This window comes from Dicentrarchus labrax, unplaced genomic scaffold (assembly GCF_905237075.1).
Source record: "Dicentrarchus labrax unplaced genomic scaffold, dlabrax2021, whole genome shotgun sequence".
Taxonomy (NCBI): domain Eukaryota; kingdom Metazoa; phylum Chordata; class Actinopteri; family Moronidae; genus Dicentrarchus; species Dicentrarchus labrax.
This window is the reverse complement of record NW_026136711.1, coordinates 10483660-10502288: the sequence shown is the minus strand read 5'-3', so window position 1 is coordinate 10502288 and position 18629 is coordinate 10483660. Positions and strand designations below refer to the sequence as shown.

The 18629-nt window shown below is 39.9% G+C and overlaps 2 protein-coding genes across 2 annotated transcripts; one reads left to right on the top strand and one right to left on the bottom strand.

Annotated features, from left to right (window-relative positions):
- Positions 1 to 355: 355 nt before the first annotated feature.
- LOC127371370 (eukaryotic translation initiation factor 4E type 3) lies at positions 356 to 8085 on the bottom strand. Its single transcript, XM_051414152.1, has 7 exons — positions 7763 to 8085; positions 5958 to 6030; positions 4021 to 4115; positions 3174 to 3234; positions 2999 to 3065; positions 2709 to 2864; positions 356 to 1884 (listed from the first exon to the last, which is right to left on the bottom strand). The coding sequence occupies exons 1-7, from the start codon at positions 7945 to 7947 to the stop codon at positions 1838 to 1840; spliced, it is 684 nt and encodes a 227-aa protein (XP_051270112.1). The 5' UTR covers positions 7948 to 8085; the 3' UTR covers positions 356 to 1837.
- A 3125-nt stretch (positions 8086 to 11210) lies between these two features.
- gpr27 (G protein-coupled receptor 27) lies at positions 11211 to 14308 on the top strand. Its single transcript, XM_051414148.1, has one exon. The coding sequence runs from the start codon at positions 12145 to 12147 to the stop codon at positions 13258 to 13260; it is 1116 nt and encodes a 371-aa protein (XP_051270108.1). The 5' UTR covers positions 11211 to 12144; the 3' UTR covers positions 13261 to 14308.
- Positions 14309 to 18629: the final 4321 nt, after the last annotated feature.

The following is an 18629-nucleotide window of genomic DNA, read 5'->3' as shown; positions in this document are numbered from 1 at the left end:
TTAACACACTGAGGCACAAAGAAAAACAAAGAATCATGCATTAACTGTGAATTCAGAAACACACTCAAAAAATTGGTCTTACCTTAATTGCAAAGCCATTGCTACTCACTGCTTTCTGACCTTTACAAGATTTCCCATCTTACCTCAGGAGACACACTAGTAAGAGTATACTGTGTAACTGCTACAATTAAATGTGATGAATCAGCACTGAATGGCTTGGTAGTAAGTGAAAGATGAGGTATTAACACACACACACCCAACATGCCTGAATAAAATGGCGACACTGTCCTTTCACAGATATGTGTTGTTGTTGTTGTTGTTGACTGTACTATACAAATAGAAACACAAAAGATAATTGCACTTTCATTTCATTTTTTATTTACTTTGTCCATGTCACTGCGAAAAATCATATTTACAAAGGAAATACTGTCCCCTTATAACCAACTTATCAACCAGTCCAAAGTGGATCTATAAAAGTGGTGTGATAATAATACCAGTGGCATTCAGTTTCCTGCAATAAAGCAACAGTATGTTAACTGTGTTAGTGAAGGTAAGTCAGGCTGGGTGATGAAATCTCATAAAATGGCCCAGATTTCTAAAGCGATCAGATAGAAAAATATGTTTTGCTATTACTAGTGTTGGTATTTATCATAATGGATGTATAGTATTGTGGTTTAAAGTGTACTTTGCTTTGAAGCAGCAGTCTACATTGACTCAATGACTACTGAAACTCACCACATTTATTAGACATTTCTTAATGATCAAATCTGACATAGTATATCTACAAAGTCATGCTAAATATGGGAATAGCATGACCTAATGTTACTTCCTTTAAAGCAAATAATGCTGTCTGTGTGTATGGTTGTTAGGACAAGGTCCAGTAAGCGAACTAGAATCATCGGTTTTGGGGGGGGGGACGGGGGGGACAGACAAGTACTAAGGAGCACCACTAGTTGAGCACAAGAATGTGCAGTATCTCTTGAGAGTAATGCACTAAACAATCCGTGACTCCATTCAGGAGAGCGGAGGGTCCACGTCCACACACGTGGGGAGGGAAATGTTAAAGTGTGGTGTGGCTGACAACATTCAAAGAGGCACCTTTCAGGACGGGTTCTGCTCTGTAACTAAAGACATCTGAGACACCAAATCTGGAGTCTCTTCAGGCCATATCTGTGTTGGGATATGTTCTGATTCCCGGTGATGGCTTTATAACTGAGGGACACTGTGATTGGAATAGGTAGTCATGTGCAATATTTCCAAGTGTTACCCTGATTTAAGTTTCATGCACAGTTGATGAAGTTTCAAGAAAGCAAACGGGACGTTCACTTCATCCCCATTCACTTTATCCCAGAAGTGGGAAAAAAATTAAGTGGGAATAAAAGACCATTAGGATACAAACTTCTTAGACGGCAGAGAAGTGCTTTGGCACTGAATAAGCGGACTTAATTAAAACATGACATGAATTGAGATATCTTAAATATCAAACAGTTAAAGCACACCAGGTTATGTAGCTGCTACCTCTATACCAGGACTGAATTGTGAGGTCCATAGGCCGTGCAGAGAACAGGACCATGACAGTGCAGTTGAGCACAAGAGGAAGTCAAAAACCAACATGAACTTACGAACTGATTAATGCTGGATGTACATTCTCCGAAGAGCTCAGAGCTTTAGGACCCACATCAAAATGAAACAAGGCATCAGTCGTTAAAAGTTATAAAAATATATGGATAACATTTCCTTGAAAGCAAAATAATATCCTTGATTAGGTTGTGGACAGTGCCTTTACGACAAGGCTGGTACAGAGTTCAGGTTAAAATAAAAAAAAGTGCATTACAATCTAATGTCTTGAGCGTCCTCCTTCAAAGGCATGATGCTCCATGTGTGCTGAAAAAGTCAAAGTGATTCATTGTTAGTATAAATCCTGTCAGGCATGAAAAATTATCATTTTACATTCACCATATGGCCTTTTTGTTTTGAAAAAAAAAAATGTATACCCGACCCCAGACTGCAACGTTAAAGTATGAAAAACTGGACTCATGAGTCTGCAAAGATCTTCACTGCTCGCAGATTAAGCAGTTCAAACAATATGATCTAACCAGTTAAACCTAATACATACTAATACTAATAATAAATAAATATTCCACTAATAATCAGAATAATAGCCCAGTGAGATTAAAAATACCTCATGCAACCACCTCAATCAAAAGACACTGGCCCGATCCGGTTGGATCCAGAGAATTTTCAATCTGGGTATTTTGATAACCCGTTCAATAGCTAAAGAAATATAGGAATAAATATATTTGGTCTGTGCGTGTTTGCCAAACATTCGGGCAAGCTGAGCCGCGCCTATACTAATGAGGGTTATAAAACAATAACACGTAGTAGCTCATTAGATTTTTGGGAACACATTGGGAACACACTCAAAATGTAGTAAGAAGACTGGCCAATGTGAATGTAAAGTATTTGTGGGCCATTTTTCTTGATGCAACCCTGAATAGCCTACAGCCATGTACACTCCCTCAATCATCGTCTGGCATGCTTACTGTACACGCTCTGGTTGGAACTATGTCCTTCCGTTGTGCACAGTTAATCCACACTTCAGATGCAACAGTCTCGATTCATGATTTCTGACAAGGCATCTGTAAAACTTGAGCTCCTAAATGCATAAGGTTCAATACATGTAAGTGGAAAAAATCGTGTATACTTACACTTATAAAAAACAGCTTTAAAAGATATGTTCGGGAGGAGCTCATAGACTTTCCCCAAGATATTTGCTTCGTTAGCAAGAGATGCATTTCCATTCCAGATTTGTACAACGTCTTCCCGATCTCGAACGCTAACACTGACGCCAACAACCTCATCGTCTGGAAAATAAACAGTAAACAAATACTCATCAGTGCAATTGTTGTGTTGGGAAAAAGCATATTTCTTTCATTGAGGGGGAATAAATCTTCTCCTGAAAACACAAACATTAAACACCAAGTATGGAGTAGCTCACCTGAGGCACAGTAATCTGCAAACTGCTCTCCAATAGTAGCAAGTAACAATTCTTTCCAAACTGCAGACTGAAACAAGAAGAACACAGAGGAGCTAATTAGTAACTCAGGTATTAAATATATACTACTGTATATTAACATGTGATACTACTATGTGAAACAGAGCACAACACCTACAGCGCTTTCTTTTGGTATTTTCATCTTCCATACTCCTCCGTTTGCATTGCTTTCTTCTTCCCTGTTGGTTTGAAAGATTAAAGGAAAAATGATATAATGCAACCTTAACCGTGTGATAGGTTCTACATAACATTTTAAATACACATTTTACTTAAACTCCATTCAAGAGACATACAGTAGAGATAAATGTTGGTTATCACAATACACCGCTCAGAATGGGTTGTAAAAACCGGTTCATGTAACAAACTCCTGACTAGTACTGGCATCACATTAAAGGGCCCTGTGGAGTTCCTTGTAAAACATACATGTTTATAAATTCCTTGAGGTCTAACAAACATGTTAATGGCATTCCTTCCCTCCTAAAACATTTGCAAGTACTTTAAATTAATCCATTGTTAACATCATGTGTACTGGTTGCAGTCTGATTCAGTCCCTTTTTGGTATTTTGCTGTGTTTTGTAGTGTGTTGCTGCCACCTAAATGTCAGAATAGTGTATGGAATAGAATGAAACCTCTGGCATGACAAAATGGGGACCCATAAAAAACAAAAAAACAACTGAGGTAGAGGTCGAGAACTCCACGAGGAACCTTTAATATTTGCCATACCATTTATAACTGATGGTCTTATAATAATAACCATAGCTATATAATCAATCCAAAGTATAACAATGTAATAATTCAAGCTTTTATGATATACTTATACATATACATATTTTACACCCCTTTAAAGTTTAGTGTGTGTATTACATTTTATCATGTTACTGCATGAACTACAGTCATAATTTCCCTCCGTTCGAGCCATTGTTCAGGGGACATTATCATAATATTTACTATAATAATATACTCACCAAAGTGGCCTCCGTTCTCCACGCATTAAGTGATAGCTACATCTCAAAGGCAGGGCTGTGACAGGAGGGATGTTGTTGTATACACTCCAGAACATCTGCAAACAGAAAAGAGTTGATTTTCTTTCTTAAAGCTAAAAACAACGTTACTGTTACTGTCATACAAGGTTTCCCTCCTTCATGCAGTTTGAAATCAAATCAAACTAAAGCCGATAAACAGAGCTGATAATATGATGGCAACATTGCTTTTCATTGACAAGTGCAGCAGCTGTTCTCAGGACTCATGACGATGACTTAGGCAGAGCCATGCAGTGTAGACTAGAGAGCCAAATATGTCATTGCTGGCGTGGATGTTTTTCAGTTTGAGAGGAAGACAACACGATTGCAATTTGCCATACATATTCTACAAGTGCTCTGTGAGGACAGAAAAAGTCATAAAATCAACTTCAACTCTACAACTTAGCCTTCTTACCCCCAGGTGTGCATAAACTGCAGGTTATCAACTTCTTTTTAAAACACAAAAATGTGAAATTATCAGATCGGCCACACGATGCAAGTGAAATTTCAGCCACGTTCCCCGTGACCAGTGCAAAACATTTTTGGGAGAAAAAAACAAACTTAGAGGTTCAGTACAGCGCTGCACCATCAGTGTCTGATTTATTAAGAAAAACCCTTAAATGCTTCACTGCAACTGTTTAGAATCCATCACTAAATTCATGGCACATGTTGTAATAACACTAAGAGAGCATGGTAGTTGCATTAAATTTAGTAACTATTTATAATAATTTATAATTATCTGAATCAGGGAAGTGACTGCAGTTGACAGTTCAAACTGCTGGTTAACTGTTTACAGCAGTTAGCAACTGCATTGAAAATAGAAATATCGAATATAAAATGTTTATGCATTATATAAAATAATAAAAATAACTTCTTTTAAATTCAATTTTTTTATGTTATGTCAGGTACCCCCTGCAATACTCTAAAGTACTCCTAGGCGTCCCTACTTGGGAAGCACTGCTATAGTATACTGACAATGGCAGTAAAGCCAAATCTAAAAAGAGACCCCACGCTAAAAGCAAAGCTTTTTTACAAGTTGTTTTGTATGCAGTGTGCTTGTTAGTGCATTTATCAGGTTTTGCAGTGGCTGATTGTTAAGGTAGGCACCTTGGAAGAAACATGTATAGAACTATCATTGTTTTGCAGAGGGTGACAACCTGTGAAAAGCTTTGGATATTAGCATTAAAGTCTCAATCAGTACAATGATCATATACACACAAAATGAAAGAGTTTGACTTCCGGTATTTGGTGTGTTTCAGCTTATTCAAACTGAAACTACAAGCCTGTTTCACTTCCATGTTTACAAAAATCAGCAATGTAAACAAAACTGGCCAAATGCATGCTGCCCAGCTTCATATTAAAAAATCTGTGCATTAATTGACAGATAGCAGGTTTTAATCCTGGGTTTTGGAATTTGGCGATGATGAGACAAACCCTTTGCATTACTATAGTTTAAATCCTGAAAGACCCCATTAAAACAACACACAGACTTTCCCATAACATAATGCAAGCCATCGGAACATCATATCAAAAGGCAGTGTATAGCAGACACACAGTTTAGAACCTACTGTCACTCTTGCCACACAACAAAATGTTACTCAACTTTAAACATTTGCAGTAACAACAGCAACAGCAGTTAAAACGGTTTAAATTTCACCAGAAAAAGCTGATGTAATCTGATGTCAAACTGTGCACTATGTTGATAAAATAGCTATTTTTTTCCCCACCAACTGTGCCTGCTGTAGCTTTAAGAACCAATGAACTGCTTATTCCCCTTCATCAAAGAAGCTCTTCTGAAGCGAATTGGACTCTCAGCCAAGTCATGCATTTGATCTCTCTGCTCTTAAGATGATGAAGCTCCTTAAACGGACACAAAATCTCACCTGCACACTTTGCACGGTGTAGATCTTCTTCAGATTAGATTCACATTCTGCAGCCGTCGTGCCAGGTAATGACCTACAAGAACAAGTGAAAGCTGTTTTAGCCCTCAGTGGTGATAGTGTGACAGAAACAAGGAAATAAAGCAGCTGACTCTGCTGTTCTTGCACAAAACATGGTCAGGGTTGAGGTTTTGGGTTTTTTATGGTCAGTTTATCTATTTTAATGAGTGCATATGGTAATTAAACCAACAACCCAAGTTCTGCACAAATACAGTTTATAGTTTAGGTTAAAAACTGGCCTACTGGCTCCTGAACAGATGCCAGTGGACAACATTACTTATTTCTTATTTTCACTTTCTCTTTTAAACCATGACTAGACATACACTTTTACAGCATCAGGATTTCTATTCCTATTCCTATATCATGATACAGGGGTTACAATTCAATAAATTGAGCTAGATTTGTGAAAAACTGTCATAGTATAAAGAACACACCACCATATGCATTAAATCTGAGTTAAAATTGGAGGTTTAAACACAAATTGATACAGTGTTTTTAGAATCGATACAATATCATAAAATAAAATATCACAATACAATATTTATCTATATCTTTCTTACACTCCAAATTCTAATCTAGTTTTTGATAAAATAGCTCCAACGACAGTGAAAAATGTGCTAAAACGTTTCAGACACCTATCTGTCTAAATTAGGGCTGCAACTAACTCAACTAATTCATTTCATTATAGAGTGAAGAGTCAATTCTTTTTTATTAACGCTTTAATATTTAAAATAGTGATAAATGGAAATTAATAGTTCTGCGAGCCGAATATGACGTCTTCAAATTTCTGAATTTTTTCCCCCAGTCCGAAACCCAGATATGTCGGTATAATAAAACAGCTGTCACATTCACTGTAAGTAAGTGACACTAACTTAGTTTTGTAAGTTAAAGAAACATTTCTGATTAAGTACATTTCACTAGGTATTTTGTCAATGTCATTTAAAATTAAAGAAGCGACTTTTTTAACTAACAACATTAAGTTAGTTTTACTTAAAACGTTAGACTTCAATTGACTTATTGTTTTACAGTGAGAAGCTGGAACCAGAGAATACTCATACTGGCATAATTGCTGTTGATTAGTTTTCAGCTGACTGATTAATAAGTTAACTGACTAAATGTTTCAGTCTTTATGGAGTCTGTGGTCCTTTTAAAAACAGCTTATAAGGCTGTATTCACTAGGGTCAAAACCTTTGCTCCATCACAAAACATAAACCAATAAACAGCATGTGACAAACAACATTCCCATGAGCTCATAAAGAGAAGGAGAGATAATGTAACGTTTACCATGCATTTTATTGACAGCTATAAAGACACTAACGTTAATGAGAAAGTGCCCCGTGTAAAGCTACAATGTATCACAGCTAACCTACACATAGCCTGTATACTTTAACTTCTTCCTCTCATGCTCCCCTGCTGGGAAACAGAGCTAAAGTAACGTGAATAACAGATGTGAATACCAAACAAAATAACAAGAGAACATGTCCGCCGTGTTTACGCAGGAGTCAGTACCTTGGATAACAATACAGCGGTGAAAAAAGATAACTTTTTTTGAGTAGTCCGACACGGTGTTGTGAGTAGAAGAAGGTCATGTTAGACGCAAACACTATCCCGCTACATTTGCTCCAGGAGGCCTGCTGAAAGGAAAGCTGTGGCCTTGAATGATATTTTTTTTTCCTCCATCATTCCTGCTCGTCCTGAAACTCTAAACTGACGGACAACGCGGAAGAAGGGACAAACATTAGGCCTACCTGTCCAGCCAAAACGTCCAAGGTGAGTGCAGAGGCAGCGCTGTCGTCTCGTCTTCTCGGTGTTTCTTTGTGATATTCTCCAACTCTTTCTCGTCGATGTCAATGTTGTTTTCAGAGGGGACTGTCTGACCGCTCAGGCCGCCTCTGTCCGTCTGAAGATCTGTTTGACCCGCAGGAACCGCCATTTCAGCAGGGTTAACGGCTAATATAGTTTTATATCCCCTGTATGAATCTCCTTGATAAAAACACCCGGTTTGGCTTTATCTCCAAATACACAGAAACACACTGCTGCCGCTTTTCCGCCTACCTACTGCTGACGTAGGTGCGTCACTGGGCAGAAACGTCGCAGTTGGTCCATCCTCCCAGAGAGCAGGAAAAACAAGAGGACACCTCACTCTGACTGGTTTTCGGGATACTGACCTGAATTAGGTTAGGAATTAGGAATTCGGTTTGGGCTCACAGAACAAAATATATATATATATATATAATTAATATTTTAATAACAATTCATGCAACTGTAATTAATGACTGAATTAGTGATTTATTCGTTTTGATAATAATGTGTACTATATAATATGCACAATGTAGTTTATGCTAGATTGTAATAAACAATTAAAATGATGTAAATATTTATTTATTTTAAGCGGAAATTTGGGGTTGAGTTGAGCTCACACAGAATTCTTTCAGATTCTTTCAGATTTGTGCCTGAGTTTTTTGGCCCGATCAAAGCTCTAACCTGTATTACAAATCTCCCACCATTCTCTTTCTCCATCATAGAAGCAGACTGGATAACTGCTCCTACAGAGATAAATGTGTTTGTAACTGTATGTCTAGTAGAATTAGGCTTTAAAACGAAGGCCACTTACACAAATGTAGGTTACCACAGGTTTTTTTCCACTGCTTTATATAGCACATTACCAACCAGACCACAACAACAGTTTGACCTGCAGGCCTATATTAGGGTTTAACTGATAAATAGACCAGGCTGTGTGATCATTCCTTTTAAGCATTAGCATACTTAACCAATAAAGTGAATTATTGTGCTGATTAAGCATCATTTTATCACCATTATTCTTGATATTATTTTACCATTAAATGTTACCTCCAGAAACAAGATTTGCATTCCCCTTCAGTGCAAAATGGCTTTTATAGGCATGTGTGTCTTGACCTAGAATATACTGTCTCTTGGTCCTTTTCCAGCCCTTGGGACAATTTTATAAGTTCCTCTACATGTTTAGAATGTATTATTACTTTTGGATATTGATTATTATGGGGATTTTTTCAATTTACAGTAATCTTTTGATATTCTTGCAAGGCTACAACACCAAAACGTCTCTTTCTACCCGTGAAAGAGAAGCTGACCTGGGGAACCGTTTCCACAGATGAGGACAATTGATTCTTTTGTTTGTGGAATTTAATACGACTACTTCCTGTCTCAGGAGGCACAACTACTACTAAACATGTGGAGCCCTACTAGGAGAGAACAACTTACCAGAGTATAGACATTTGATGGGGGTAGGCATTTGTTGAATGCACCTGGGAATTGCACTATTCTTACTGACTCTATCTACGTATATTTGTTTCCTACCTCTACTTCAATAGTCAAGAGTTGCAGCGAGTACTAAGCAAGAATGTCTTATCTAACCAGGAGAGTGATTGCCACTTGTGCAGACTAGGAAATGGGCATGTTTATTTTCCTGAGTAAAGCATCATCTCATTCCACTATCTTCAGTCTCAAGCCCCTTGTAGCCTGTTTTAGGGCACTTTGGTGAAAGTGCTTTGCAAGCTCTGACAAGACAATCGCAGTTGAAGCCCCATTCCCTAGAGAGATCTGTCTACTGTAAGTGAGCTTATCAAACTAGCCCAGCACTCCACAGACTCAAATTATAAGGACAGTCAAATGTGCATGTTTTAATTATACAATGTCCTATTAGTGTGTGGATATTTTATATGCTTTATGGTGTATTTATATAGGCATATTTGTTCTTTGGGCATTTGAGCTCTCAAACAAGAAGTGTAGTTTTGAATTTCTAGCAATCTAAATCTCAGCAATTAACCATCCGGCTACTGTGAACGGAAAAGCCATTGTTAAACTCAACCACATCTAATAATAGGACTTTTTTTTCCTTTTTTTTCTTAATGTATTATTATTTCTGATAGTTGGAACCATTCATTTGATGGATCTGGTGGTGTTACTGGGATTGAGGATCTGCCTGAACATCCTTCTTTAATTGTTCCTCTGGAATTGACTGGTTAAGGCTCCAGTGTGGTCACAGGGTTCATATATGAATACCTGGCCTAATGTGGAGAGTGTTACAGAGCATTGAGCTGAGTTCAGACATGGCCATGTGGGTTTCATTTTTGGTCCTGATGTAAGTGTTAATTCTCACAAAAAGGCCAATATTTGTGTGTAAGACAGCACCAAGGGTTAATATACCTGATTTCTTATATGCTTGTGATGTTCTTTGGAGCTGGCTGCAGGGGGTGCTGGTGAATCACTGCAGCAGCAGGTGCAGCCCTGTCACAGTGAAGTTCAAAGTACACAAGTTCAGCTGAAACACCTTTAATATATTAACATAACATATTGTAGATTATTTGATACTGGATTTTATCCCGAAAAGAATTTTTTTCCAACACATAACCATTCATTTTTCTCTTAGTTCAAGATTCTTTAAATAATGTGAAAGGGTTTAAAGCCGTTCTTCTTAAAGACATCAAATATAATCATCTTTGTCAGACCCACTTTTTCCACTGCAGTATTATCTTCTGACACACCACTTTGCTGTATTATGCAACTTTTTACCTTATTTGAACCCACACTGTTAGCTCCACCTGTGTCGTCTTACAGTCTCTCTCATCCGCTGCATTCTAAACTGTAGCTATAAGTGCTGACGTCGTGTTGGCTGGCAATAATTCAGTGTACCTTGTGAGTGCATCATTCAAAACAATAAGGGGAGAGAGTGGGGCTAGTCTGGATGTCTTTTTGTTTAATGGATCAATGTTGTGTTTTGGTTAGTTTATTCTATATGAGCGTGTTATCTTATTCTTCTGTGGCCCCATTAAAAAGGCACATCTTCATTTAAGGGGTGTCGAAGTCGAATCCAAGGAGCCAAAGTGAGCACAAGTGCTTTCAGGTTGTTAACTGCTCAAAAACCTAGAATATAACCATACAAATGTGATAAGTGCAGAATTCCTCTAATTCATTTAGCATTAAATATGTTTATTTTAACCTTAAACTGGTAATTCCATTTTTATTTGTCACATTATTATTAAGTAAATAGTAAGAAACATGTGATAGCATATTTAAATGTGAAACACTGATTACAGTTGCAGTGCATGTAGTGTGTTACATGACACAGTGACTTGTGACCACAAATCATGTATCTGTTAAGAAGCTTAGTGTTACTATTTCTCTTTCTTTATATCTTTCAAGAAACTCATTTTATTAAAGAGATGTTCTCTGTGTAGCTTAATATTATGGGCTGTGTGTGCTTGACTTTCTTATAATACTCCTATGATTATTATAGAATACATAATAATCCTATATTTGCACAGTATCTTAGTAGTTTTTTTTTTACCCTGCACACCAAATATTATGCAACGTCAGAGGACCTCTCTGTCAATCTGTCGCCATTTGCATCTCATCAGCGCGTGGAGACAGACGTCCTATATAGATTGCATTAGACAAGGACCGGCAGATGAGTCTCCTGGCTGATCCCAGGCCTGCTCACTACATGCGAGCGGACGTGCGTCGCATAGGCTAGACGCTGCTGCCGCTGCTGGATCCATACTGGCGCTCCCATCTCTGCAAGCACCCGATCTGCACTCGGCTTTTACAGAGCACTGTCTCCTTTCTGGGCTATATATAACCTAACTAATGTTTTAGCAGCCGCTGCTGAGGCTGTGGATGCGTAATTGCGCCATGCTTCCGCACGGCACGGTGTGTTCTTTTATTCCTCGAGACGAACGGGAGACCTCCGCCATCGGTGCGGACTGAGATGTGTTTTCTGAGCCGCTCGTCTGCTGAACGGACGCCTTCCGAGATGGTGTATGAAACCCAAAGCGGGCTGCCCCTGTTCAGCAGAGAATGGAACCACAGACAGGGATGTTTCCTGTACCGGACACTTGTGAGATGAAGGACAAGAAGAAAAAGAAGAAATACTGAATGCTTTTGTTTGTTTGTTTTTTGTGCTGGGGATCACAGCACATCGGGATGGATGTGAGCCGACGTTGAACGGATGCGTCTGAGTGGAATTTGAGTGTGTTTTTCTGTGAAAGGGGCGGCGGATCGTGTTTGATTTTTGTTTCCCTTTCAGCCCTGGCAGGATACTACCGCTCGTCGATGAATTGATGTGGGGATACACGCGACCTCGGCTGCATAGATGGCGAACGCAAGTGAGTTTGGGGGGAGCAGCCCGTCCTTACAGAACTATGCGTCCGCGGCCTCTGCGGTCAAGCTGGCCTCCCTGGGTCTGATCATGGGCATCAGCCTGCTGGGAAACGCGTCGCTGTCGCTGCTGCTGCTGAAGGACAGCTCGCTGCACAAGGCTCCCTACTATTTCCTCCTGGACCTGTGCCTGGCGGACGTGGTGCGCTCCGCCGTCTGTTTCCCCTTCGTGATGGCATCGATCGGCGGCGGCTCCTCCTGGCCGTACAGCGCGCTCAGCTGCAAGATCGTCGCCTTCGTGTCGGTGCTCTTCTGCTTCCACGTCGCCTTCCTGCTCTTCTGCGTCAGCGTCACCCGCTACATGGCGATCGCCCACCACAGGTTCTACTACAAGCGGATGAATCTGTGTACGTGCGTCGCGGTGATCTGCATGGTGTGGACCCTTTCCGTGGCCATGGCGTTCCCCCCGGTTTTCGACGTGGGAACCTACAAGTTCATCCGCGAGGAGGAGCAGTGCACCTTCGAGCACCGCTACGTGAAGGCGAACGACACCCTGGGCTTCATGTTGATGCTGGCCGTCATCGTGGGGACGACCCATGTGGTTTACATAAAGATGCTGTGCTTCGTCTACGATCACCGCAAGATGAAGCCGGCGCAGCTGGTCCCCGCCATCAGCCAGAACTGGACCTTCCACGGCCCAGGTGCCACAGGACAGGCCGCCGCCAACTGGATCGCCGGCTTCGGCCGGGGACCCACCCCACCGACGCTGGTGGGCATCAGGCAAACGTCGCACCTCGGCAACAGGAGGCTGCTGGTGCTGGACGAGTTCAAGATGGAGAAACGGATCGGGAAGATGTACTACATGATCACACTGACTTTCCTCGTCCTGTGGGCGCCTTACATAAGCGCCTGCTACCTGAGAATATTTGTGCGCGGAGCTCCGGTCCCGCAGCTCTACCTGACCGCTGCGGTGTGGATGAGCTTCGCCCAGGCGGGAGCGAACCCCATCATCAGCTTCCTGTTCAATAAGGAGCTCCGGATGCGCCTCAGAGCCTGTTTCCCCTGCTGTCTGGGAACACAGACACCCATGGAGCCATACTGTGTCATCTGAACCGCGCTGCCCCCAAAATACTGCCAAAGACACATTACATCTTGTTTCAGAATGTACACAGACTGGTGCCCAAACTGTGTTTGTACACGCAGACTGGGGCTGTTGTGGAGGGTGAACCCACTTCAGTTCAATTTACACTCATTTATATTGGTGACAAAGATCTTACCCACTATTTTAATTAGGCAAACACCTAAATATGATGTAAATTCTACTATATTTTACTTACTAAAATTAGACTAATTAAAGCTATATGATGCATACTAAGGGACAGAAGCATAATGTGATGCTTTTATAAAATAAAATGTGTTTGAGGTTGTCTGCCTCACCAACTGGGCATCATGGTTACACCACCTTTTAATTTACACCTCTGCATGTACTGTAGGTGACATTCACTCCAAATATAGGCTATAGCCTCCATGACAGCCATGTGTCATGTTATGTCCCAGAGACAGTTTTTATGCCCTATATTGAGTAGAGCAACCTTTTTGGTTGACTACAATATTGTACATGAATGTCACTTTGGCTATTTGTTTGTATATTTTGAAATTATATCCCAGCGCACCCTTTTGAGGTTGTTTGCCTTTTGCAGAACTGGACTGAAACACAACAGGACTATTTTATCAGTCGGTTTCTCTATAGCATCTGTGACACACTTGGTTTCTAATCGTTTGGATACCACAGATGAGATGCAGATCTCAGTATATTTTTAATGAGGACAATGTCACATTTGTAAATACTGTAAAGCCCCTTTTCCCTCTTTCCTTCTGCTTTTTTAACCAGATATGTTGTATATTTCATAATCTCTTAAGATCCTCTGTGTTGAAAAGGTGTTAAAACTCACTTTAAAGGTATTTTGCAAATTCTTATTGTTTTTCATGGGTCAGTTGTGTTGAGAAATGGATTGACTCGCGCTCCTGCAGGATATACAGATATCTTTCTTTTTCTACAGATACGGACATTGGGACTCTGAAGATGTTAATTGGGTGCTTTGGAAAGGATGTTTGCATTGTTTGTATTTCTTAGCAAATAAATAAGAAATGGATGATAAGTTGTTTGGACTCTGTAATCTTCAATCTCTGTTTTATTAACAACTGCTTTGTCTTTAGTTAATCTGGTTCTACTCCTGAATGCATCTCAGGTAATGCATTTTGTGTCATTTACTTTTGTTAGCATGCTCACTCACCCTCATCCTGTACTTTGGTCAGTGTTTTCTCATGTTTCCTAGTACCTGACAGCCCCCAGAGAGCAGGTGAGCTTGTTGCATTAAGCTAGGGGTTTTAAAAGGAGAGGATGATAGACATTTTTAAAGATTTTCCAGTTGAGAAAAAGTGAGAGTTGCACCCAGTATTTGACCAAATTGATTGCTAAATCCATACAGACTTTCTGTTGTGCAGTTCTCCTTGTCAGGGCCATAGGGACACTGTTGTCTTGTCCTTGGTTATTCTAGGACTTAAGAGGTTTAAAGAGGCACTCCAGAAAAGAAGCATAACATTTCCATAAAGTTGGGGAACTCACAAGAGACAGATTAAAAGAAGAAAGTGAAGCAGCAGAGGCCGAGCTATCTTGATTTTTTGCCTTTCGAAGGGGACAAGCTCCAAATACATGTCCCATAAAGCAACTGGATAGCGTGTAAATGCCGACTTCTTTCTAACCCACCTCCAATTTGTAATGGTCACTTTGTGTTAAAAGTTTAGAGTCAAGCCAAGATAACCCTGTTGACATCATCAGGGTTATTTTTTACAGAGAAGTAAACTCCTCTAGAGTTACAAAAGACAACAACATCTGTTTTCAAAGACTTCAGAGTTCAAAGAAATCCTGTGACCTGTAAACTCAACTTCATATGTAAAATCTGCACAGAGCCCATTTAATAACTCGAGGGGATCTTATAAAAAAATGTACATGTGGTCGGTATATTTTAGGCTGATTCCAGTATTTTTAGACTCAATATATATAAAGTCTTCTAGTGTGGTGGAATGCTTTGAAAAAAGCCTTTAGACCTTCATGTTGGGGAATAAAATATAAATAAACAGTTTACAGCGATATTAAAAAAGAGAGGGGTGCATTAGAGGGAATAAAGACTGCAGTATTTATTAAATCCATGGGGAGGCCCTTGTTCCCTGCACACCTTGCTCTTTGATTCTGACAGAAAATCTTCTGCTGTCAAACTAATTAGCTGGTGGAAATACAGTATGTCAGTTTCATGTAACATTGTCACAAACAACAAAATGAGACCAGAAATGCAATGTAAACAGCTTCTAGATGCTTAGTTAAAAGGTTAGAGGTCTGATTTTTCCTTTGCAAGTGTCATATTCAAGTTTTGAGTATTTAAACAGTTAATTCGATTTGTTTCAATAGGCTGTTTGCGTGGCACAATCAAACTCCCTCAAACCCCAATCCTCTCCTCCCTCCTTAGGCCAGTAGCAGAATATTGATTCAGCTAATTGCTGTTGCATTCATTGACGCTGGCCTCGATTACACCAAACCGCAGCTTTTAAAGAAAGGCTGAGAAGTTCTCTCAATGCGCTCTTTTAATCACTGTGATTTAGTGAGGCGTTTTGAGCTCCGGCCCCTCCATCAGTCCGATCTGCAAAACAACTCTGAGCTCCTCAACACACTGTCTGCCCTCAGTGCATCCATAACCATTAGCATCACAACATGCCTGCTTGTTCCTGACAGCTGGCCGTGCTCTGCTACCAGCGTGCCGAGGTCTCATGGTGTAATTGCTTTGGCTCCTGAGCTGCAGGAAGCTCCTCACCTGCACGTGCTCTCGTGCAATGCAAATACAGGTCGGGTATTTTTGGTACATCGTGTTGTCTTCAGGGCACGCAGGCTCAGTAGTGATGCTGGGGAAATGTGACTCTTTTTGTTGGGCTTTTACTGCTGGCTCTTTTATTGACCTTTTCAGTCTTTCTAGCCACTGAGCAACTATGGTGACCTCTGTGCTCCTCACTAGGTTTTACTAAAAGACAATTTGGACAGCTGGATATGTTAATAATAATAATAATAGTACATTTTATTTATAAGCTTTTCTAAATACTCAAAGACACTTTACACCAAAACATAAAAGCAGCAAAACAACATGAAATAGTAAAACATTAAAAACACATCAGACTAAGCTAACATTAAAAGCAATTTTAAAAAGGTGTGTTTTTGTCAGTGATTTGAATGATGGAGGGTCGGTACAGTCACGGATGTGTTTGGGGAGAGTTCCAGAGGGAGGGGGCAGCTACAGAGAACGCTCTGTCGCCCCAGGTTCGGTGCTTGGTCCGGGGTGGAGGAGTCAGAAGGTTTGCGTCAGATGAGCGGAGGCTGCGGGATGGATTGTGGCGATGGAGCAGGTCAGTGAGGTAGGAAGGAGCCTGGTTATGGAGGGCTTTGTGTGTAAGGAGGAGGATTTTGCTCTTTAAAAAATGGTATCATCTGACAAGTTTATGGTTGTTTGGGTATCCAAAGATGATGAGCTATTTATTGACTTTACTTTCTAATAAATGATCAAATTTAAAAGAGTACTCCATCGATTAAGCATTGCACTCCTCTAACATTGTCGGATTCAGAATGCACAGAGGATCAAAATTGATGCAGCAGAACCAGAGATATCAGTTTTCCTCTTCCATGTCAAAACATTACTACATTACCCACAATGCAACTGCCAACAGTTTGAACAAAGATACAAAGATTTGGGTGTGTTATGCTAGTAGCAAGCAGAGAGATCTTCTAAGCTCAATTCTTTCTATCTCCACACCTCCAGATTTGTTTAATTTTCAAACTAGTAGTCTTCGGCCCCAACTGATGCTGACTCAAGTGACATCACTCGAGGCATTTTTTTTATCAGACTTCATACAGCTCCCTCTCAAGATGCAAAATACTTTTCCACATACTGCTGATTATTTTCTCATTGACATGATTGTTTGCTCTATAAAAATGTAAAAATGTAGGAAACGCAAATTTCCATAGCACAAGGTGACATCTTCAAAGTGCTTTTGTCGTCTGACCAACAGTCCAAAACCAGACGATCTTAACAACAAAACAGTCTAAACTGAAGGTCCACGTACTTGCTTGTTCTGGAGCTTTCAACTGTATCACACAGTCATCATCAGCAGATTGAGGAGTTTTCACATAAGATCAAGAAAAGAAAAATTCTCACATTTAAGAGGCTGGAACTAGGTAACATATATGCTTAAAAATTACAGTAATGATTTATTGATGATCAAAACAGCTGATTATGTTTCTGTCAATTAACTGATGGATCAACTGACTTATTGTGTCAGCTCTTATTGGGCGACATGATCTTAGAATGACAACTTTTTCAAGGTTCCAGACCGTCATGGTTCATTTGAAAAGTTTGCTTCCTCTTCTTACTTCTGTCTGAAATTATTTAGATGTTACTATTTCCGGGGGCCTTCATATGCTTTTATGAACTCACCACTGAGGATTTTAGGCAGTTTTAATGCCACAGAAGACCAATATCCATTTCTAAAGTATCCGATTGATGTGAGTTATTGCTTTACACATTGGACAAATCTAATTATAGTTTTGAGCCTTGAATAAATGCTGTGAATCATAGCCTGACAGTGATGAATTTCACAGCTGTCTTACTGTTTCCTGGTGTTATAAAGACCCGCTGCCAAGGTGAACGTGAGAAAAGGCCCCTTTGTCTTTTAACCCTAATTTAAATGTTCTCACAGTTTTTCTTTTTGTACTTCATGGTTGGCCAAGCAATTAAACATGAAAAGGTACTGTCACTTGTGCGTTTTGGTTATGAGTGAATAATGAAAGTGCAACCCAACTTTTACATCTCACTCATCATGTCATTTTATTACCGGTGGAATAAATGTGTGTTTCTCCCCATGTTTCCCTAGAGGGCAGCTGAAAGCTCACCAGAAACCCAACTACTGCAGACAGTACAGTATAACACAGTATAACACAGAGCATGTGTGTTTCGAAATCAAGATTAATCTTATTGGCAAAAACAGAAAAGGAAGGCTTGTATCCATGTGTATTTTGATTGCACTCAAAAATCTAACATAAATAACAATATTGAATGAATCCAATTAATTAGAGGAATGATTCACGATGAGACTTTTTGTGCTCTTTGGTTTATCACTCACCGTGAAGTGTCTGTATTTCCCACTGTTCATACTATAGACATTGTTGGCAAATGTAATACCTAAAACAAACAAAGCAAATGTGGAACAAATGTGGAACAACAACATAAACAGGATTCAATGTGCAGAGAACATTCAAGTTTCTAAAGCAGCAAAGTTGTGCATGTTTATGTAGAAACTACAGTATTCGGTGCAGTCTTAAAGGACCAGTGTGTAGGATTTAGTTCATACAGTTGGATGTTTGAGCTTCACTGTGCAGAATGA